This window comes from Ranitomeya imitator, chromosome 5, assembly GCF_032444005.1.
Source record: "Ranitomeya imitator isolate aRanImi1 chromosome 5, aRanImi1.pri, whole genome shotgun sequence".
Classification (NCBI taxonomy): domain Eukaryota; kingdom Metazoa; phylum Chordata; class Amphibia; order Anura; family Dendrobatidae; genus Ranitomeya; species Ranitomeya imitator.
The window spans coordinates 698,316,232-698,339,788 of record NC_091286.1 but is presented as its reverse complement, the minus strand read 5'-3'; the positions used below and the strand labels follow the sequence as shown (position 1 = coordinate 698,339,788).

Genomic DNA, 23,557 nt, shown 5'->3' with positions numbered 1-23,557 from the left:
CTCCTGCCCCTTATTCTCCAGACTCCTGTCCCTTATTCTCCACACTCCTGCCCCTTATTCTCCACACTCCTGCCTCTTATTCCCCACACTCCTGCCCCTTATTCTCCACACTCCTACCCCTTATTCTCCAGACTTCTGCCCCTTATTCCCCACACTCCTGCCCCTTATTCTCCACACTCTTGCCCCTTATTCTCCAGACTTCTGCCCCTTATTCCCCACTTTCCTGCCCCTTATTCTCCGCACTCCTGCCCCTTATTCTCCACACTCCGCCCCTTATTCTCCAGACTCCTGCCCCTTATTCTCCAGACTTCTGCCCCTTATTCTCCACACTCCTGCCCCTTATTCTCCAGACTCCTGTCCCTTATTCTCCAGACTCCTGCCCCTTATTCTCCACACTCCTGCCCCTTATTCTCCAGACTTCTGACCCTTATTCCCCACACTCCTGCCCCTTATTCTCCAGATTCCTGCCCCTTATTCTCCAGACTCCTGCCCCTTATTCTCCACACTCCTGCACCTTATTTCCCACACTCCTGCACCTTATTCTCCAGGTTCCTGCCCCTTATTCTCCAGACTCCTGTCCCTTATTCTCCACACTCCTGCCCCTTATTCTCCACACTCCTGCCCCTTATTCTCCACACTCCTGCACCTTATTCTCCAGACTCCTGCCCCTTATTCTCCAGACTCCTGCCCCTTATTCTCCAGACTTCTGCCCCTTATTCTTCACACTCCTACCCCTTATTCTCCACACTCCTGCCCCTTATTCTCCAGACTTCTGCCCGTTATTCTCTACACTTCTGCCCCTTATTCTCTAGACTTCTGCCCCTTATTCTCCCGAATTCTGCCCCTTATTCTTCAGACGTCTGCCCTTCGCCCCGGCAGCTAGATATCGGCTTTTAGCTGATCCTGACTGGTGGACACCCTTTCTTTTCTCATCAGAGCTTGGAGTTATCACAATTTCTGGGGGAGTTTGTCTGTGATTTATGTTTTTGAAATGTTTGTAATTGTACTCCAGTGATCATACAAAACATTAGACTAAAAGACTGGAAAACACTTTAGAGGCAAAAAGTGAAAAGCAAAATTGTTCTCTGTATCTTCTGTTCTGATAGTTTATATTATGAAAAACTTCAGCTTCCAAAGAAAAATCTTCCGGGGACGATGGGTCAAATTAAGGACCTCACCTTTAATAATACATCATGTTTTTGAACCAGTGCAGTAAAACTATTGTGTCCATTTCGGAGGAATATACAAAGGGACGTGTGAAGTTCAAACTGACAGAATGAAAAATGAATAGGGAAAATCAGGAAAACGTATATCTGATGTATTAGAAAAAAAAAACACATAAAAGGTCTTTATTAGTAATAATTTAAAAACTAGACAATTAAACAATAATTCTCAATCAATGAAAAAAAAGTAAAATAGCTGGCGCAATACAAGTGCAATTGTCACACTAAAAAAAAACAGCATCATGCACAGGATACAAAAAAAAGTATTGGAGGGCAGGAGTGTAAATGGAAAAAGAAGGAGGGCGGGAGCAAAGATGGAAAAAAAAGTAGGGGAAAAAGGAGGGCAGGAGTGTAAATGGAAAAAGAAGTAGGAAAAAAAGGAGGGCAGGAGTAAAGATGGAAAAAGAAGTAGGGGAAAAAGAATGAGGGCAGGCGCGTAGAGGGGAAAAGAACGAGGGGAAAAAGAAGGAGAGCAGGAGTGAGGAGGGAAAAAGAAGTAGAGGAAAAAGAAGGAGGGCAGGAGCAAAGATGGAAAAAGAAGGAGGGGAAAAAGGAGGGCAGGAGTGAAGATGGAAAAAGAACTAAGGAAAAAGAAGGAGGGCGGGAGCAAAGATGGAAAAAGAAGTAGGGGAAAAAGAAGGGCAGGAGTGTAGATGAAACAGAAGTAGGAAAAAAAGAAGGGCAGGAGTAAAGATGGAAAAAGAAATAGGGGAAAAAGAATGAGGGCAAGAGAGTAGAGGGAAAGAGAACGAGGGGAAAAAGAAGGAAAGCAGGAGTGAGGAGGGAAAAAGAAGTAGAGGAAAAAGAAGGAGGGCAGGAGCAAAGATCAAAAAAGAAGTAGGGAGAAAAGGAGGGCAGGAGTGTAGATGGAAAAAGAACTAAGGAAAAAGAAGGAGGGCGGGAGCAAAGATGGAAAAAGAAGTAGGGGAAAAAGAAGGGCAGGAGTGTAGATGAAGCAGAAGTAGGAAAAAAAGAAGGGCAGGAGTAAAGATGGAAAAAGAAATAGGGGAAAAAGAATGAGGGCAAGAGAGTAAAGGGAAAAAGAACGAGGGGGAAAAAGAAGGAAAGCAGGAGTGAGGAGGGAAAAAGAAGTAGAGGAAAAAGAAGGAGGGCAGGAGCAAAGATCGAAAAAGAAGTAGGGAGAAAAGGAGGGCAGGAGTGTAGATGGAAAAAAAAACTAAGGAAAAAGAAGGAGGGCGGGAGCAAAGATGGAAAAAGAAGTAGGGGAAAAAGGAGGGCAGGAGTGTAGATGAAACAGAAGTAGGAAAAAAAGAAGGGCAGGAGTAAAGATGGAAAAAGAAATAGGGGAAAAAGAATGAGGGCAGGAGAGTAGAGGGAAAAAGAACGAGGGGGAAAAAGAAGGAAAGCAGGAGTTTAGAGGGGAAAAGAAGTAGAGGAAAAAAAAGGAGGGCAGGAGCAAAGATGGAAAAAGAAGGAGGGGAAAAAGGAGGGCAGGAGCAAAGATGGAAAAAGAAGTAGGGGAAAAAGAAGGAGGGCAGGTGTGTAGATGGAAAAAGAAGTCGGGGAAAAAGAAGGAGGGTGGGAGCAAAGATGGAAAAAGAAGGAGGGGAAAAAGGAGGGCAGGAGTGTAGATGGAAAAAGAAGTAGGAAAAAAAGGAGGGCAGGAGTAAAGATGGAAAAAGAAGTAGGGGAAAAAGAATGAGGGCAGGAGCATAGAGGGGAAAAGAATGAGGGGAAAAAGAAGGAGGGCAGGAGTGAAGAGGGAAAAAGAAGTAGGGAAAAAGGAGGGCAGGAGTGTAGATGGAAAAAGAACGAGGGCAAAAAAGGGAGGGCAGGAGTAAAGATGGAAAAAGAAGTAGGGAAAAAGGAGGGCAGGAGTGTAGATGGAAAAAGAACTAGGGAAAAAGAAGGAGGGCGGGAGCAAAGATGGAAAAAGAAGTAGGGGAAAAAGAAGGATGGAAGGAGTGTAGATGGAAAAAGAAGTAGGGGAAAAAGAAGGAGGGTGTTAGGGGTCGAGTTCCCGCTTCTGCACAGGGGGAATCTCGAGCCACCTCCGCTGCGGTCTCCCATTCTTGTCCAGCCGCAGTGGAGTCTGCTCAGCAAAGACGTCGGTCCCAGCGTCTTGCTCATTCTCACTCTGTTCTGAGAGTTACTGCTGTTTCTCCAGTCTCTGCCATTAAAGCCAGTACTGGTCAGCAGCGAGCGGACTTCTCTGGGACTAAGTCCTTGTCTGCGCATACTGAGCATGCCCAGGGTAAGATCTCCCGTTGGAGATCGAGGGTCATGTGCTCAGGCTCTGCGGCACATTCCATTGGTCCTCTTGACAGGTCCTGGAAGGGCAAAAGTCCTGTGGCCACTTCCTGTGCTGCAACTATATAAACTGCGCATAACCGCACGGCCATGCGCTAGTATTGTCTTTCTAAATATGTGTGTGTGTTGTGAGTGAAAGTCGCTCTTTAAATACCCTCCCTATTGAATGTCTGTTCGCGGAAGGTGTATGTATGCTATCTAGCGCCCGACTTGTCCAACAGCACGAAACACACATTGCAGCGTCCTCTTGCTGTGTCCGCCTGTACGGCGCCGTGCGCTTGCCTTGCGCATTCCATACCCAAGCCAGTGTGGTTGGTGGCGTCCGCCAGTGCGGCATTGCTCGCACTCCTGTGCATTTATATATTTATTCTTAGTTTCCTTACACACCCAGTTGTGGTGTAGTGCCAGCGAGGGTCTAATCGGACTTCAATCCCAGTTGGGGTTAAGTACACTGACTGCTCGCTCGCGCTTTAGGTGCGGTGCCGCGATCCTGTGACGCAGCAGGATTGCTCCCTTCACGCTGGGTGAGGTTGAACCCACGTGTATATACTTTAGTGTACCGCCATATAGTCTGCTATTTACTAGCAGCAGGGTTTCTCCTGCACGGTGGACCCCGGACTGCGAACGCATCTTTCTTGGTGCGTTCCGCCAGTCCTAACAGAATACTGGCGCCAGGGTCTGGCTAGTAAATGGCGGACGACCAGCGTTTACAGAGGTACATCCAGCAGCTGGAGGGAAGGTTGGTAGCTCTTGAGCGTACAACCTCAGCTGTGGATGTCACTGCTGTAGCTGTTCATGCTGCTAGTGTAGCCGCAGCCAGTTTGTCCGCTGCCACCCCTGCTCTGACTTTATCCCGTCTCCCGCTTCCTGACAAGTTTGCTGGCGACAGTAAACAATGTCGCGGATTCGTGAGCCAGTGCTCCATACATCTTGAGCTCCTGGCGTCACGTTTCCCTACGGAACGGGCGAGAGTGGGATTTATTCTATCTCTCTTGTCGGGCAGGGCGTTGGAGTGGGCAACGCCACTTTGGGAGCGAGATGATCGTGTGGTACAGAGTGCTCCTCTCTTCTTGGACACTCTGAAGCAGGTCTTTTTAGGACCTCGTGTTACCCACGATACCGCACTCCAGTTGTTGACTATTATTCAGGGTACGTCCGTGGTCAGCCAGTTTGCCATCCAGTTCCGGACTCTAGCTTCTGAGTTAGAGTGGCCAGACAAAGTTCTTATTCCGGTGTTCTGGAGGGGACTGGCAGACCATGTGAAAGACGCCTTGGCCACCAGGGAGATACCCGCCACACTGGAGGAACTTATTTCAGTATCTACCCGCATCGACCTCCGTTTTCACGAGCGGAGGTTGGAGCGGACCCAGTGTAGGCAGAGGTTTCGGCTGGCTCCTACCTTCGCCAGACCTCTTGAATCTCCTGTCTTGGCGTCAGATTCCCATGAGGCCATGGAGGTTTCTCGAGCGGGACCTAAGTCTCAGGCCGCTCGAGTACCCGTGGTTTGTAAAAACTGTCATCAACTTGGACATTACGCCAATAAATGTCCGCGGCGGTCGGGAAGACGATCGCGTCTAGTAACCATTGGGGGAGGTTCACTAGACACAGCAGCATTTTCCTCCAAACTGTCCTTTAAAGGGACAATCCTGTTAGGCTCCTCCACTCTAACAGTCGAGCTTTGTGTGGATTCAGGAGCAGAGGGAAACTTCATGTCCTCTGCTTTTGCTCTACGCCATGCTATACCACTAGTCATGCTCGCCAAACCAGTTACAGTTAGAGTTGTGAATGGGGCGACACTTCCACTGCAGATCACACACCAGACAGTTCCGTTCACGCTGTCCATGTCCCCTTCCCACCAGGAGATTATTTCCCTTCTTGTTCTTCCCGAGGGAATGGATGAGATTTTGCTGGGAATACCCTGGCTCCGTTTCCACTCTCCACATATTGAGTGGTCCTCAGGGAGAATATTGGGTTGGAGTAAGTCTTGTATGGGCAGGTGTGTGAGTGAGTGTCTACAGGTTTCTACTACTGAGGTACCCGCAGACCTTTCATCTCTTCCTAGGTGCTATTGGTGCTATGCAGACGTATTCTCTAAGAAGGCTGCTGAGACCCTACCGCCTCATCGCCCCTACGACTGTCCTATAGACCTCTTGCCTGGAGCTGAACCTCCTCGGGGAAGAGTATATCCCCTCTCTCTCCCAGAGACGGAGGCTATGTCTCAATACATTCAGGAGAATTTGGCAAGAGGGTTTATAAGGAAGTCAGTGTCTCCGGCAGGGGCGGGATTCTTCTTCGTACAGAAGAAGAACGGGGAGTTACGTCCGTGCATCGATTACAGGGGTCTCAATGCTATCACCATTAAAAATAAATACCCGTTGCCCCTGATATCGGAGCTCTTTGACAGGCTAAGGGGAGCTAAGATATTCACCAAATTAGATCTGCGGGGTGCCTATAATCTGATTCGTATCCGTGAGGGGGACGAATGGAAAACGGCTTTCAATACCAGGGATGGGCACTATGAGTACCTGGTGATGCCCTTCGGGCTCTGTAATGCCCCAGCCGTTTTTCAGGACTTTGTCAATGATATCTTCCGGGATATGCTTTCCACCTCGGTTGTAGTCTATCTGGATGATATTCTCATCTTCTCTCCAGATATTGACTCCCACCGGAGAGATGTTGGCAGAGTCTTCGAACTCCTACGGGCGAATTCCTTATATGCAAAGTTGGAGAAGTGTGTGTTTGAGCAGGAGTCCTTACCTTTCCTGGGCTATATCATCTCGGCCCAGGGATTGGCTATGGATCCTGCCAAACTACAAGCAGTGATGGACTGGCAGGAACCCCATTCTCTTAAAGCGGTGCAGCGCTTTATGGGGTTCATAAATTACTATCGCCAGTTCATCCCCCACTTCTCAACTTTGGTAGCTCCCTTGGTATCCCTCACAAAGAAGGGAGCAAATCCCAAATTGTGGTCCGAAGGAGTCTCCAAGGCCTTCGCTTCTATAAAGTCCCATTTTGCTAGCGCTCCCATCTTACATCGTCCCGATGTAGATAAGCCATTCCTTATGGAGGTGGATGCCTCATCCGTTGGTGCTGGAGCAGTCCTCTATCAAAAGGATGCTCAAGGTCGGAAGCACCCATGCTTCTTCTTCTCAAAGACCTTCACACCAGCGGAGAGAAATTACTCCATCGGGGATAGGGAGTTGCTGGCAATGAAGTTGGCCTTTTCGGAGTGGAGACATCTCTTGGAGGGTGCTCGGTTCCCATTCCAAGTCTTCACGGACCACAAGAATTTGGTCTATTTGCAGACAGCCCAGCGGCTGAATTCTCGTCAGGCCAGATGGTCCTTGTTTTTCTCCCGGTTCCACTTTACTCTACATTATCTCGCCGGAGAGAAGAACATTCGTGCTGACGCTCTCTCTCGCTCCCTTGTGTCAACTGAGGAGGAGGAGGACGAGCCTCGGCTCATTGTCCCTTCGGAGAGTCTGAGAACCGTAGCTCCGGTTTCGCTTGAGTCTGTGCCTCCGGGCAAGACTTTTGTTCCCATCAATTTGCGACCGGAGGTTCTCTCCTGGGCTCATTCGTCCAGAGTGGGTGGACACTTTGGGGCAAAGAGGACATCAGAGTTGCTGGCGAGAATGTACTGGTGGCCACATATGGTTCGTGACGTCGGAGACTACGTTCGGGCATGTGTCTCTTGTGCCAAGAATAAGTCTCTCCGTCAACGGCCAGCTGGGTTCTTATACCCTCTGCCGGTGGCAGACAGGCCCTGGGAGATGGTCGGGATGGACTTTGTGGTGGGTCTGCCCAAGTCTCGTGGCTGTACCATTATTTGGGTAATCACCGACCATTTTTCTAAAATGGTGCATTTGGTGCCGCTTCCTCGGCTACCTTCTGCACGGGCCTTGGCAGCGTTGTTTATTAAACACATCTTCCGTCTTCACGGTATGCCAGACAAAATTGTCAGTGATCGGGGTCCCCAGTTTGCGTCTCGGTTCTGGAGAGAGCTTTGTCATCTTCTCACTATTGAGTTAAATCTCTCTTCGGCGTATCATCCCGAGACGAATGGGTTGGTGGTGAGAGCCAACCAGACCTTGGTCACATATCTGCGACATTTTGTCTCTGCTAAGCAAGATGACTGGGCATCTTTGCTACCGTGGGCGGAGTTTGCTCTTAACAATGCTGTAGCTGACTCCACTGGACAGACCCCATTCCTCCTTAACTATGGTCAGCATCCGCGGGTACCTGTGCCCATGCCCGTGTCTTCCGCCGATTCCAGGGTGGCAGACTGGGCTGTGGAGGCACGGGACATTTGGGATCGCACTCAGGATGCCATTCGGGCTTCCAAGGAGAGAATGAGGTCCTCCGCCGACGCACATCGGCGCCCCGCTCCAACCTTTGCTCCTGGCGATTTGGTGTGGCTCTCCGCCCGTAACATCAGGCTGCGAGTTGAGTCTACCAAGTTTGCACCTCGCTACTTAGGTCCTTTTAAGGTCCTCGAACAGGTTAATCCTGTGGTTTACCGTCTGGCCCTTCCTCCACGCCATGGTATCACCGACACCTTTCATGTGTCCCTCCTTAAGCCCGTCTACATGTCCCGGTTTTCTGAGTCTTCTACTGGGACGTCGGGTTCGTCTACGGACGATTAAGAGGTGAACGCTATCTTGGGGTTCAAGGTGGTTCATGGCAAAAAATTTTATTTGGTGGACTGGAGGGGTTACGGTCCTGAGGATAGATCCTGGGAGCCTGCTGAGCACATCCGGGCTCCGCAGCTCATTGCTGCCTTCGAGCGTAGCGAGGCCCAAGGAGGGGGGGGCCCTAGGAGGGGGGGTAATGTTAGGGGTCGAGTTCCCGCTTCTGCACAGGGGGAATCTCGAGCCACCTCCGCTGCGGTCTCCCATTCTTGTCCAGCCGCAGTGGAGTCTGCTCAGCAAAGACGTCAGTCCCAGCGTCTTGCTCATTCTCACTCTGTTCTGAGAGTTACTGCTGTTTCTCCAGTCTCTGCCATTAAAGCCAGTACTGGTCAGCAGCGAGCGGACTTCTCTGGGACTAAGTCCTTGTCTGCGCATACTGAGCATGCCCAGGGTAAGATCTCCCGTTGGAGATCGAGGGTCATGTGCTCAGGCTCTGCAGCACATTCCATTGGTCCTCTTGACAGGTCTTGGAAGGGCAAAAGTCCTGTGGCCACTTCCTGTGCTGCAACTATATAAACTGCGCATGACCGCACGGCCATGCGCTAGTATTGTCTTGTAAATATGTGTGTGTGTTGTGAATGAAAGTCGCTCTTTAAATACCCTCCCTATTGAATGTCTGTTCGTGGAAGGTGTATGTTTGCTATCTAGCGCCCGACTTGTCCAACAGCACGAAACACACATTGCAGCGTCCTCTTGCTGTGTCCGCCTGTACGGCGCCGTGCGCTTGCCTTGCGCTTTCCATACCCAAGCCAGTGTGGTTGGTGGCGTCCGTCAGTGCGGCATTGCTCGCACTCCTGTGCATTTATATATTTATTCTTAGTTTCCTTACACACCCAGTTGTGGTGTAGTGCCAGCGAGGGTCTAATCGGACTTCAATCCCAGTTGGGGTTAAGTACGCTGACTGCTCGCTCGCGCTTTAGGTGCGGTGCCGCGATCCTGTGATGCAGCAGGATTGCTCCCTTCACGCTGGGTGAGGTTGAACCCACGTGTATATACTTTAGTGTACCGCCATATAGTCTGCTATTTACTAGCAGCAGGGTTTCTCCTGCACGGTGGACCCCGGACTGCGAACGCATCTTTCTTGGTGCGTTCCGCCAGTCCTAACAGAGGGTGGGAGCAAAGATGGAAAAAGAAGTAGGGAAAAAGGAGGGCAGGAGTGTAGATGGAAAAAGAAGTAGGAAAAAAAAGGAGGGCAGGAGTAAAGATGGAAAAAGAAGTAGGAAAAAAAGGAGGGCAGGAGTAAAGATGGAAAAAGAAGTAGGGGAAAAAGAATGAGGGCAGGACAGTAGAGGGGAAAAGAACGAGGGGAAAAAGAAGGAGAGCAGGAGTGAAGAGGGAAAAAGAAGTAGAGGAAAAAGAAGGAGGGCAGGAGCAAAGATGGAAAAATAAGTAGGGAAAAAAAGGAGAGCAGGAATGAGGAGGAAAAAAGAAGTAGGGGAAAAAGAAGGTCAGGAGCAAGGATGGAAAAATAAGTAGGGGAAAAAGAAGGAGGGTGGAAGCAAAGATGGAAAAAGAAGTAGGGGAAAAAGGAAGGCAGGAGTGTAGATAGAAAAAGAAGTAGGGGAAAAAGAATGAGGGCAGGAGCATACATAGTTACATAGTTATTAAGGTTGAAGGAAGACTATATGTCCATCTAGTTCAACCCATAGCCTAACCTAACATGCCCTAACATGTTGATCCAGAGGAAGGCAAAAAAACCCCATGTGCAAAGAGTAAGCTCCACATTGGGGAAAAAAATTCCTTCCCGACTCCACATACGGCAATCAGACTAGTTCCCTGGATCAACGCCCTATCAAGGAATCTAGTATATATACCCTGTAACATTATACTTTTCCAGAAAGGTATCCAGTCCCCTCTTAAATTTAAGTAATGAATCACTCATTACAACATCACACGGCAGAGAGTTCCATAGTCTCACTGCTCTTACAGTAAAGAATCCGCGTCTGTTATTATGCTTAAACCTTTTTTCCTCCAACCGCAGAGGATGCCCCCTTGTCCCTGTTTCAGGTCTATGATTAAAAAGATCATCAGAAAGGTCTTTGTACTGTCCCCTCATATATTTAGACATTAAAATGAGATCACCCCTTAGTCTTCGTTTTTCCAAACTAAATAGCCCCAAGTGTAATAACCTATCTTGGTATTGCAGACCCCCCAGTCCTCTAATAACCTTGGTCGCTCTTCTCTGCACCCGCTCCAGTTCAGCTATGTCTTTCTTATACACCGGAGACCAGAACTGTGCACAGTATTCTAAGTGTGGTCGCACTAGTGACTTGTATAGAGGTAAAATTATATTCTCCTCATGAGCATCTATGCCTCTTTTAATGCATCCCATTATTTTATTTGCCTTTGTAGCAGCTGCCTGACACTGGCCACTAAATTTAAGTTTGTCATCCACCCATACACCCAGGTCTTTTTCATTGACGGTTTTGCCCAGAGTTTTAGAATTAAGCACATAATTATACATCTTATTACTTCTACCCAAGTGCATGACCTTACATTTATCCCCATTAAAGCTCATTTGCCATTTATCAGCCCAAGCTTCTAGTTTACATAAATCATCCTGTAATATAAAATTGTCCTCCTCTGTATTGATTACCCTGCAGAGTTTAGTGTCATCTGCAAATATTGAAATTCTACTCTGAATGCCCCCTACAAGGTCATTAATAAATATGTTAAAAAGAAGAGGGCCCAATACTGACCCCTGTGGTACCCCACTGCTAACCGCTACCCAGTCCGAGTGTGCTCCATTAATAACCACCCTTTGTTTCCTATCCCTGAGCCAGCTCTCAACCCACTTGCACATGTTTTCCCCTATCCCCATTATTCTCATTTTATGTATCAACCTTTTGTGTGGCACCGTATCAAAAGCTTTTGAAAAGTCCATATACACTACATCCACTGGGTTCCCTTGGTCCAATCCGGAACTTACCTCTTCATAGAAACTGATCAAATTAGTCTGACATGACCGGTCCCTAGTAAACCCGTGCTGATACTGGGTCATGAGGTTATTCCTCTTCAGATACTCCAGTATAGCATCCCTTAGAATGCCCTCCAGGATTTTACCCACAGTAGAGGTTAAGCTTACTGGCCTATAGTTTCCGAGTTCAGTTTTTGTTCCCTTTTTGAATATTGGCACCACATTTGCTATACGCCAGTCCTGTGGCACAGACCCTGTTATTATGGAGTCTTTAAAGATTAAAAATAATGGTCTATCAATGACTGTACTTAATTCCTGCAGTACTCGAGGGTGTATCCCATCCGGACCCGGAGATTTGTCAATTTTAGTGATTTTTAGACGCCGCCGCACTTCCTGCTGGGTTAAGCAGGTGACATTTAATTGGGAATTTTTATCACTAGACATTTTGTCTGCCATGGGATTTTCTTGTGTAAATACTGATGAAAAAAAGTCATTTAGCATATTGGCTTTTTCCTCATCCTCATCCTCATCCACCATCTCACCCAGACTATTTTTAAGGGGGCCAACACTATCATTTTTTAGTTTCTTACTATTTATGTAGTTAAAGAATATTTTAGGATTATTTTTACTCTCTCTGGCAATGAGTCTCTCTGTCTCAATCTTTGCTGCCTTGATTTGCTTTTTACAGAATTTATTTAATTTTCTGTATTTATTTAATGCCTCCTCACTACCTACTTCCTTTAATTCTCTAAATGCTTTCTTTTTGTCCCTTATTGCGCCCCTTACAGCTCTATTTAGCCATATTGGTTTCCTCCTATTTCTAATATGTTTATTCCCATACGGTATATACTGTGCACAGGTCCTATCCAGGATGCTAATAAACGTCTCCCATTTTCTCTGTGTATTTTTGTGTCTCAGGATATCGTCCCAGTTAATTGCACCAAGATCCTCTCTCATCCGTTGGAAATTTGCCCTCCTGAAGTTTAGTGTCCTTGTAACCCCTCTACTACACATCTTTTTAAAGGATACATGAAAACTTATAATTTTGTGATCACTATTTCCCAAGTAACCCCCATAGAGGGGAAAAGAACGAGGACAAAAACAAGGAGGTCAGGAGCAAAGATGGAAAAAGAAGGAGGGCTGAAGTTGGCCCGATATCAAAAGCATAAGTATTGTGTATATAATAAGACATAAAGGTGTCACTAGTACAGACAGATCGCATGTGAGTTGCCCAACAGGGCAATGGGGATACTCGATACCAGGTCTAGTCGCACTTAAAGGGGATGTCATGGTGGCTGCGACCCGGTCCGTGGCCCTGGGATTCAATTAAAGGGGGATTGGTCTTTTAAAGGGTATTTTGGAATAAAATCTATTTGTGACGCCACATGTGGTTCTCGGTCACAGGGACCGACGCTGCTAAAAGGGGTCCTCTGGGGTGGTAATGTTGTTGCAGTAAGATGGTGACGCTTCCCACAGGTGAAACGGGGTCCCCAGGGCTCCCAAGGTGTATGGCAAGGATGGTGGGTTGCCGGTAAATAACGGTTGACACAGAGTTGCAGTCTTTACCTGGTTTACTGATGGTAGCAGGCCTCAGTCCAGGGTACCGGCAACAGGTGCAGAAGGAGTCCAGGCAGCCTGAGAACAAGTAGGGATCCCCTTAGCAGGTCAGGTTGGGAGCCTTCCACTATGCGCTGGTTTTCTGGTCCCTTGCTACTTGTAGCTTGCTGGCAAGGTACCCCTTTCTCTCTCCTGTCCTGGGACAGTACCTGCACGGTAGGCAACTTGAACCGTTCTCTTGGGGTCTTTAGCACGGTGACTCCAGGCTCTAACTGCTGCTGTACCTCAGGTGTGGTATGGGCAATTTACATGCAGTCATATGCCCTCCAGTTCTGCTATGGGGCTTGCAGCTCCCCACAGCCTCAGGCTCCCGGTGCCCAGTTTCTGTGCTCTGGCTCACATGAGGCCCAATTGCAGCCTCCCTGAGCTCCTAATCTCTTCACTGCTCCTTTCCTGTCACTCGTCTCTACTAGAAGTCTGCTCTCTCTGGACCAACTGTCTGAGTCTTCCTCCAGATCAGGATGGATATAGGGAAGCTGCCCTAAAACAGGGTTTTGAGCTCCCCCTTCTGGCCTGGAGTCGGAATATGTTGAATGCAAGATGACCTGCCAAAGGTGATCCCTCTGTCTCCATTCATGGCACTACCCTTCCGGAGAGGAGGGCAGCATCACTGTGGTACCTGAACTCCTGGGGTGCCACACATGTGTTCATTAGGAGGTAGTAATACATAAAAAGATGAAATAGCGCAAAGGTATCAGCGTGACATATTAATAAAATATATAATTTTTATGGGGTTTTTTCTGATGTCTGAAGCTCCCATATTTCTTAAGGATGGTCCATAGAGACCCATGATAACGACTTATCCCAATGATGAATTTTAGATTACGTTAGGTCAAGGTTTCTATACATTGAAATTGTACATATGATGGTCATGTGACTGGTGTTTCCGCAGGTGGATCTGATGGGATGGCTTATATACAAGTCATCCCACTGAATGAAGCAGCTGACGACCCACATCTGGTGAAGATGGTCCTGACAAGTGAGACCTTCCCATATAGAGGATCATTGGCTGAAATTAGCAGTATAGCGGCCACCACAGGTCCGAGTCTTACTAGATCTGTGTCATATCAACCTACAAATAGTAATAAGTCACCAATATGTAACCTGAATGGATCACCTAGCGCCTATAAGAACATCAATAACCTATTTCTACTACACCCGCGCTGTGTCCTGCAATGTGTGTTGGTCCTCAGTCTGATACTATGTTCTGGCACTTTGCTCCGTGCTGCTTCCAACTTATTGTATGAATTTTCACTACACCGTTTCTATTATACTATGTAATAAAATTATATTTGTTATTTACCTTTGAGTTATTATTTATTTCTTTGTAGGCTTTTAATTCTCAACATATAATAATGACTTCCCAGTCTTGTATTCACGAGAACACTAAAAACAATGCAGCAGCTGCCCGCATACTCCACCAAATGTAACAGGAAAATTTCCATGATACAAGTCTACTCTTAGAAGTTAGATGGTGAAGCCTACCTACCAAATACCTAAGGATAACTAAACCAACACCATCTGCTTCAGATCCCAAACCTTCTTGTCTACATTTACTTGTATAATTTGGTGGAGTATGCGGGCAGCTGTTGCTTTGTTTTTACTCTTCTCATGTCCAACTGCTCTAATGAGAATATAAGACTGGGAAGTTATTATTATATGTCGAGATCTAAGAACCAATAAAGTAAGAAATTAAAACTCAACGGTAAAGATCAAATATAATTTTATTACATAGTGAAATAGAAAAGGGTATCTATATATATAATTGCCTAAGGGTTTTTCCGTCTGTCTGTCTGTCTGTCTGTCCTGGAAATCCCGGCTCTCTGATTGGTCGAGGCCGCCAGGCCTCGACCAATCAGAGACCGGCACAGCATTGACGTAGAAATCCCGCGTCTCTGATTGGTCGAGGCCGCCAGTCTGATTGACACTTCTATATTGATCAGTCCTCCTGACACTTCTGTATTGATCAGTCCTCCTGACACTTCTATATTGATCAGTCCTCCTGACACTTCTATATTGATCAGTCCTCCTGATACCTCTATATTGATCAGTCCTCCTGACACTTCTATATTGATCAGTCCTCCTGACACTTCTATATTGATCAGTCCTCCTGATACCTCTATATTGATCAGTCCTCCTAACACTTCTATATTGATCAGTCCTCCTGACACTTTTATATTGATCAGTCCTCCTGACACTTCTATATTGATCAGTCCTCCTGACACTTCAATATTGATCAGTCCTCCTGACACTTCTATATTGATCAGTCCTCCTGACACTTCTATATTGATCAGTCCTCCTGACACTTCAATATTGATCAGTCCTCCTGACACTTCTATATTGATCAGTCCTCCTGATACCTCTATATTGATCAGTCCTCCTGACACTTCTATATTGATCAGTCCTCCTGACACTTCTATATTGATCAGTCCTCCTGACACTTCTATATTGATCAGTCCTCCTGACACTTCTATATTGATCAGTCCTCCTGACACTTCTATATTGATCAGTCCTCCTGACACTTCTATATTGATCAGTCCTCCTGATACTTCTATACTGATCAGTCCTCCTGACACCTCTATATTGATCAGTCCTCCTGACACTTCTATATTGATCAGTCCTCCTGACACTTCTATATTGATCAGTCCTCCTGATACTTCTATACTGATCAGTCCTCCTGACACCACTATATTGATCAGTCCTCCTGACACTTCTATATTGATCAGTCCTCCTGACACTTCTATATTGATCAGTCCTCCTGACACTTCTATATTGATCAGTCCTCCTGACACTTCTATATTGATCAGTCCTCCTAACACTTCAATATTGATCAGTCCTCCTAACACTTCAATATTGATCAGTCCTCCTGACACTTCTATATTGATCAGTCCTCCTGACACCTCTATATTGATCAGTCCTCCTGACACTTCAATATTGATCAGTCCTCCTGATACCTCTATATTGATCAGTCCTCCTGACATTCTACATTGATCAGTCCTCCTGACATTCTATATTGATCAGTCCTCCTGACACCTCTATATTGATCAGTCCTCCTGACATTCTATATTGATCAGTCCTCCTGACACCTCTATATTGATCAGTCCTCCTGACACTTCTATATTGATCAGTCCTCCTGACACTTCTATATTGATCAGTCCTCCTGACACTTCTATATTGATCAGTCCTCCTGATACCTCTATATTGATCAGTCCTCCTGATACCTCTATATTGATCAGTCCTTCTGACACTTCTATATTGATCAGTCCTCCTGACACTTCTATATTGATCAGTCCTCCTGATACCTCTATATTGATCAGTCCTCCTGACATTCTATACTGATCAGTCCTCCTGACACTTCTATATTGATCAGTCCTCCTGACACTTCTATATTGATCAGTCCTCCTGACACTTCAATATTGATCAGTCCTCCTGACACTTCTATATTGATCAGTCCTCCTGACACTTCTATATTGATCAGTCCTCCTGACACTTCTATATTGATCAGTCCTCCTGACACCTCTATATTGATCAGTCCTCCTGACACTTCTATATTGATCAGTCCTCCTGACACTTCTATATTGATCAGTCTTCCTGACACTTCTATATTGATCAGTCCTCCTGACACTTCTATATTGATCAGTCCTCCTGACACTTCTATATTGATCAGTCCTCCTGACACTTCTATATTGATCAGTCCTCCTGACACTTTTATATTGATCAGTCCTCCTGACAGTCCTCCTAACACTTCAATATTGATCAGTCCTCCTAACACTTCAATATTGATCAGTCCTCCTGACACTTCTATATTGATCAGTCCTCCTGATACCTCTATATTGATCAGTCCTCCTGACACTTCAATAATGATCAGTCCTCCTGATACCTCTATATTGATCAGTCCTCCTGACATTCTACATTGATCAGTCCTCCTGACATTCTATATTGATCAGTCCTCCTGACACCTCTATATTGATCAGTCCTCCTGACACTTCTATATTGATCAGTCCTCCTGACACTTCTATATTGATCAGTCCTCCTGATACCTCTATATTGATCAGTCCTCCTGACACTTCTATATTGATCAGTCCTCCTGACACTTCTATATTGATCAGTCCTCCTGACACTTCTATATTGATCAGTCCTCCTGATACCTCTATATTGATCAGTCCTCCTAACACTTCTATATTGATCAGTCCTCCTGACACTTTTATATTGATCAGTCCTCCTGACACTTCTATATTGATCAGTCCTCCTGACACTTCAATATTGATCAGTCCTCCTGACACTTCTATATTGATCAGTCCTCCTGACACTTCTATATTGATCAGTCCTCCTGACACTTCAATATTGATCAGTCCTCCTGACACTTCTATATTGATCAGTCCTCCTGATACCTCTATATTGATCAGTCCTCCTGACACTTCTATATTGATCAGTCCTCCTGACACTTCTATATTGATCAGTCCTCCTGACACTTCTATATTGATCAGTCCTCCTGACACTTCTATATTGATCAGTCCTCCTGACACTTCTATATTGATCAGTCCTCCTGACACTTCTATATTGATCAGTCCTCCTGATACTTCTATACTGATCAGTCCTCCTGACACTTCTATATTGATCAGTCCTCCTGACACTTCTATATTGATCAGTCCTCCTGACACTTCTATATTGATCAGTCCTCCTGATACTTCTATACTGATCAGTCCTCCTGACACCACTATATTGATCAGTCCTCCTGACACTTCTATATTGATCAGTCCTCCTGACACTTCCATATTGATCAGTCCTCCTGACACTTCTATATTGATCAGTCCTCCTGACACTTCTATATTGATCAGTCCTCCTAACACTTCAATATTGATCAGTCCTCCTAACACTTCAATATTGATCAGTCCTCCTGACACTTCAATATTGATCAGTCCTCCTGATACCTCTATATTGATCAGTCCTCCTGACATTCTACATTGATCAGTCCTCCTGACATTCTACATTGATCAGTCCTCCTGACACCTCTATATTGATCAGTCCTCCTGACATTCTATATTGATCAGTCCTCCTGACACCTCTATATTGATCAGTCCTCCTGACACTTCTATATTGATCAGTCCTCCTGACACTTCTATATTGATCAGTCCTCCTGACACCTCTTTATTGATAAATCCTCCTGACACTTCTGTATTGATCAGTCCTCCTGATACCTCTATATTGATAAATTCTCCTGACACTTCTATATTGATCAGTCCTCCTGACACCTCTATATTGATCAGTCCTCCTGACACTTCAATATTGATCAGTCCTCCTGACACTTCTATATTGATCAGTCCTCCTGACACTTCTATATTGATCAGTCCTCCTGACACTTCTATATTGATCAGTCCTCCTGACATTCTATATTGATCAGTCCTCCTGACACTTCTATATTGATCAGTCCTCCTGACACCTCTATATTGATCAGTCCTCCTGACACTTCTATATTGATCAGTCCTCCTGACACTTCTATATTGATCAGTCCTCCTGACACCTCTATATTGATCAGTCCTCCTGACACTTCTATATTGATCAGTCCTCCTGATACCTCTATATTGATCAGTCCTCCTGACACTTCTATATTGATCAGTCCTCCTGATACCTCTATATTGATCAGTCCTCCTGACATTCTATATTGATCAGTCCTCCTGATACCTCTATATTGATCAGTCCTCCTGACACTTCTATATTGATCAGTCCTCCTGACACTTCTATATTGATCAGTCCTCCTGATACCTCTATATTGATCAGTCCTCCTGATACCTCTATATTGATCAGTCCTCCTGACATTCTATATTGATCAGTCCTCCTGACACCTCTATATTGATCAGTCCTCCTAACACATCTATATTGATCAGTCCTCCTGACACTTCTATATTGATCAGTCCTCCTGACACCTCTTTATTGATAAATCCTCCTGACACTTCTGTATTGATCAGTCCTCCTGATACCTCTATATTGATAAATCCTCCTGACACTTCTATATTGATCAGTCCTCCTGACATTCTATATTGATCAGTCCTCCTGACACTTCTATATTGATCAGTCCTCCTGACACTTCTATATTGATCAGTCCTCCTGACACTTCTATATTGATCAGTCCTCCTGACATTCTATATTGATCAGTCCTCCTGACACTTCTATATTGATCAGTCCTCCTGACACTTCTATATTGATCAGTCCTCCTGACACTTCTATATTGATCAGTCCTCCTGATACCTCTATATTGATCAGTCCTCCTGATACCTCTATATTGATCAGTCCTTCTGACACTTCTATATTGATCAGTCCTCCTGACACTTCTATATTGATCAGTCCTCCTGATACCTCTATATTGATCAGTCCTCCTGACATTCTATATTGATCAGTCCTCCTGACACTTCTATATTGATCAGTCCTCCTGACACTTCTATATTGATCAGTCCTCCTGACACTTCAATATTGATCAGTCCTCCTGACACTTCTATATTGATCAGTCCTCCTGACACTTCTATATTGATCAGTCCTCCTGACACCTCTATATTGATCAGTCCTCCTGACACTTCTATATTGATCAGTCCTCCTGACACCTCTATATTGATCAGTCCTCCTGACACTTCTATATTGATCAGTCTTCCTGACACTTCAATATTGATCAGTCCTCCTGACACTTCTATATTGATCAGTCCTCCTGACACTTCTATATTGATCAGTCCTCCTGACACTTCTATATTGATCAGTCCTCCTGATACCTCTATATTGATCAGTCTTCCTGACATTCTATATTGATCAGTCCTCCTGATACCTATATATTGATCAGTCCTCCTGACACTTCTATATTGATCAGTCCTCCTGACACTTCTATGTTGATCAGTCCTCCTGATACCTCTATATTGATCAGTCCTCCTGACACTTCTATATTGATCAGTCCTCCTGATACCTCTATATTGATCAGTCCTCCTGACACTTCTATATTGATCAGTCCTCCTGACACTTCTATATTGATTAGTCCTCCTGACACTTCAATATTGATCAGTCTTCCTGACACATCTATATTGATCAGTCCTCCTGATACCTCTATATTGATCTGTCCTCCTGATACCTCTATATTGATCAGTCCTCCTGACACTTCTATATTGATCAGTCCTCCTGATACCTCTATATTGATCAGTCTTCCTGACATTCAATATTGATCAGTCCTCCTGATACCTCTATATTGATCAGTCCTCCTGATACCTCTATATTGATTAGTCCTCCTGACACTTCTATATTGATCAGTCCTCCTGATACCTCTATATTGATCAGTCCTCCTGACATTCTATATTGATCAGTCCTCCTGATACCTCTATATTGATCAGTCCTCCTGATACCTCTATATTGATCAGTCCTCCTGACACTTCTATATTGATCAGTCCTCCTGACACTTCAATATTGATCAGTCCTCCTGACATTCTATATTGATCAGTCCTCCTGATACCTCTATATTGATCAGTCCTCCTGATACCTCTATATTGATCAGTCCTCCTGACACTTCTATATTGATCAGTCCTCCTGACACTTCAATATTGATCAGTCCTCCTGACATTCTATATTGATCAGTCCTCCTGACACTTCTATATTGATCAGTCCTCCTGATACCTCTATATTGATCAGTCCTCCTGACACTTCTATATTGATCAGTCCTCCTGACACTTCTATATTGATCAGTCCTCCTGATACCTCTATATTGATCAGTCCTCCTGACACTTCTATATTGATCAGTCCTCCTGACAGTCCTCCTGACACTTCTATATTGATCAGTCCTCCTCGACCAATCAGCGACGGGCACAGCGACGATGATGTCATAAAGGACGTAGACATCCCGCGTCTCTGATTGGTCGAGGCCGCCAGGCCTTGACCAATCAGCGACGGGCACAGCGACGATGATGTCATAAAGGACGTAGAAATCCCACGTTTCTGATTCAGCGACGGGCACAGTATCGACGTAGATGTCATAATGGTTGCCATGGCGACGATGATGTCATAAAGGTTGCTTCGACCAATCAGGGACGGGAACAGTCTGACGCGAATTCTGGAATCATCATTGTCCATATACTACGGGGACCTGCATATTCTAGAATACCCGATGCGTTAGAATCGGGCCACAATCTAGTAGTAAATATTCATACAATAAGTGGGGAGCAGCACAGAACAAAGCGCATGAAAATAGCATGAGGTAGGAGGACCAACGTACAGTGCAGGACATGTGAACGCTAGAAACAATGCAGCAACTGCCCGCATACTCTGTTGCTGGTGTAGGTACCCTGAGGTATTTAGCAGACTTTAACATCTAACTTATAGTCGTGGCAGAAATTGTTGGCAATTTTGAAATTGTTCCATAAAATGAAGTATTTCTCCCAGACAATTCTTGCAATTACAAATTTTTGGTTATACATATGTAAATTTCCTTTGTGTTTATTTGAACAACACAAAAAAAGAGAAACAAAAGGCAAATTAGACATAAGTTCACACAAAACTCCAAAAATGGGCTGGAGAAAAAAAAATGGCACCTTTCCAAAATTGTGGGTAACCGACTTTGCTTCCAGCATGTGATGCTCGTTCACATTCACCTGTGGCGAGTAACAGGTGAGGGAAATATGAAAATCACACCTGAAACCAAACAAAAAGGGGAGAAGTTGACTCAATCCTTGCATTTTGTGCCTGTGTGTGCCACACTAAGCATGGAGAACAGAAAAAGGAGAAGAGAACTGTCTGAGGACTTAAGAACCAAAATTGTTGAAAAATGTCAACAATCTCAAGGTTGCAAGTCCATCTCCAGAGATCTTGAGGTTCGTTTGTCCACGGTGCACGCTATAACCAAGAAGGTTACAACACATGGGACTGTAGCTAATCTCTCTGGACATGGACGGCAGAGAATAATTGATGAAAGGTTGTAACGCAAGATAGTCCGGATGGTGGATAAGCCCCAATCAAGTTCCAAAGCAATTCAAGCTGTCCCACAGGCTCAGGGGGCATCAGTGTCAGCGTCAAGTATTTGTCCATATGTGAATGAAAGGAAACGCTATGGCAGGAGACGCATGTAGACCCCATGGCTGACACAGACAGAAAAAGCTAGACTGCAGTTTGAAAAAAAAATTACGTAAGTAAGCCAAAATCCTTAGGGAAAAGCATCTTGTGGACAGATGAGACCAAGATAGAGCTTTTTGGTAAAGCACATCATTCTACTTTACGGAAAACTAAATGAGGCCTACAAAGATCAGAACACAGCACAAACAGTCAGATATGGTGGAGGGTCACAGATATTTTGGGATTGTTTTGCTGCCTCAAGCACTGGGTGCCTTGACTGCGTAGAAGGTATCATGAAATCTGAAGATTACCAAAGAATTTTGGGTGGCAATGTAGTGCCCAGTGGGTTTGTGTCCTAGATCATGGATCTTCTAGGAGGACAATGACTTCAAACATACTTCAAGAAGCCCCCAGAATGGATGAAAACAAAGTGCTGGGGAGTTCTGAAGTGTCATCTATGAGTCCGGATCTAAATCCCATAGATCACCTGTGGAGAGATCTTAAAATTGCTGATGGGAGAAGATGCCTTCACATATGAGAGGCCGAAAGCAGTTTGTAAGAAGAGTTGTCCAAAATTCCAACTAAGAGGTGTAAGAAGCTTGTGGATGGTTATAGAAAGCAATTGCAGTTATTTATTCCAAAGGGGGCAACCAAATATTAAGTTGATGGTGCCAACAATATTGTCCGGACCATTTTTGGAGTTTTGTGTGAAATTATGGCCAATTTGCCTTTTTTTCTTTTCTTTGTGTTGTTCCAAAACACACAAATGAAATAAACCTGTGTATAACGAAACATGACTAATTAATAATAATTACCTGGGAGAAATTCTTCATTTTCTGGAATAATTTCAAGGTGCCAACACGTTCAGCCACGACTGTATAAGAGTAGGCCCACACCACGGCCCATTGGTGTCTACCTTATTGGGTAGACAAGTCAGAATTTGGAGGGCTGTATGCTGCTCCATAACCTAAATTCCACATTGGTTACTAGAGATTTGCTGGTTTTACATGTGACCCTCAGCAGCGACATGGACTGACTAATGTGTCATTCATTTATCGTACCTATTAGAGTGCACCAAGAGACAGGAGAATATACAGTGCGAGTGCGAGCCCGGATTCGACTTTGACATTGAGCAATGCAAATCCCACCCCACGTGCTTCATCCCAATGGATATCGAATCCTACTGCTTTTGCCCTCACCTGGACGCAAACAGCACAGTGTACTGCGAAGAACCTCCAACAAGTAGGTGGCACCCCAAATCCTCATGTATGTTTAGCCACAATCATATCCTATATTGTGATGTCAGTGTCATGTATGGTCCTCAATGCCCCTTCATCCTTCCATCTTCATCCTTCCATCTTTCTCGGATTGCACCAGTGGTTTCCATCCTAATGTTCTGCATTGCCCGAGTGCTAGGGATCCTAGGAACCTAACCAGCCTGTGTTGGATGGAGGTGAAGTCTACTACACATCAGACACTTATTCCATTTTCTTTGATTTACTTCCAGAAACATGTTATAGGAGGCTCATTACGTCTCGTATAAAGTGAAGGTCGCCATAAAACATTTTTAGGCACAATTGGGTGGGGTCCAAAGTTGCAAATGTCTTCAAAAGACAACCCTGTAAGGTAATAAAAGCCACACAAAAGTTTCCATTTTTATCATGTTGACAACCTTTATTTAATAAGATTCTCTGTGAATGCGGGAATCGAAGTTTCTGCATTGTTTTCATGAGTAACTGCTATAAAAACCCAAGGAGTTCCTTGTT

The 23,557-nt window shown here is 45.1% G+C and overlaps 1 protein-coding gene across 1 annotated transcript in view; it reads left to right on the top strand.

Moving 5' to 3' along the window:
* Window positions 1–23,557, top strand: part of LOC138637959 (adhesion G-protein coupled receptor F3-like) — an 82,313-nt gene that overhangs the window by 30,087 nt on the left and 28,669 nt on the right. Inside the window, exons 5-6 of the mRNA XM_069726880.1 lie at window positions 13,612–13,758; window positions 22,860–23,033. Of these exons, the coding sequence (XP_069582981.1) occupies window positions 13,612–13,758; window positions 22,860–23,033 (321 nt within the window). The remainder of the gene's footprint in view (window positions 1–13,611; window positions 13,759–22,859; window positions 23,034–23,557) is intronic.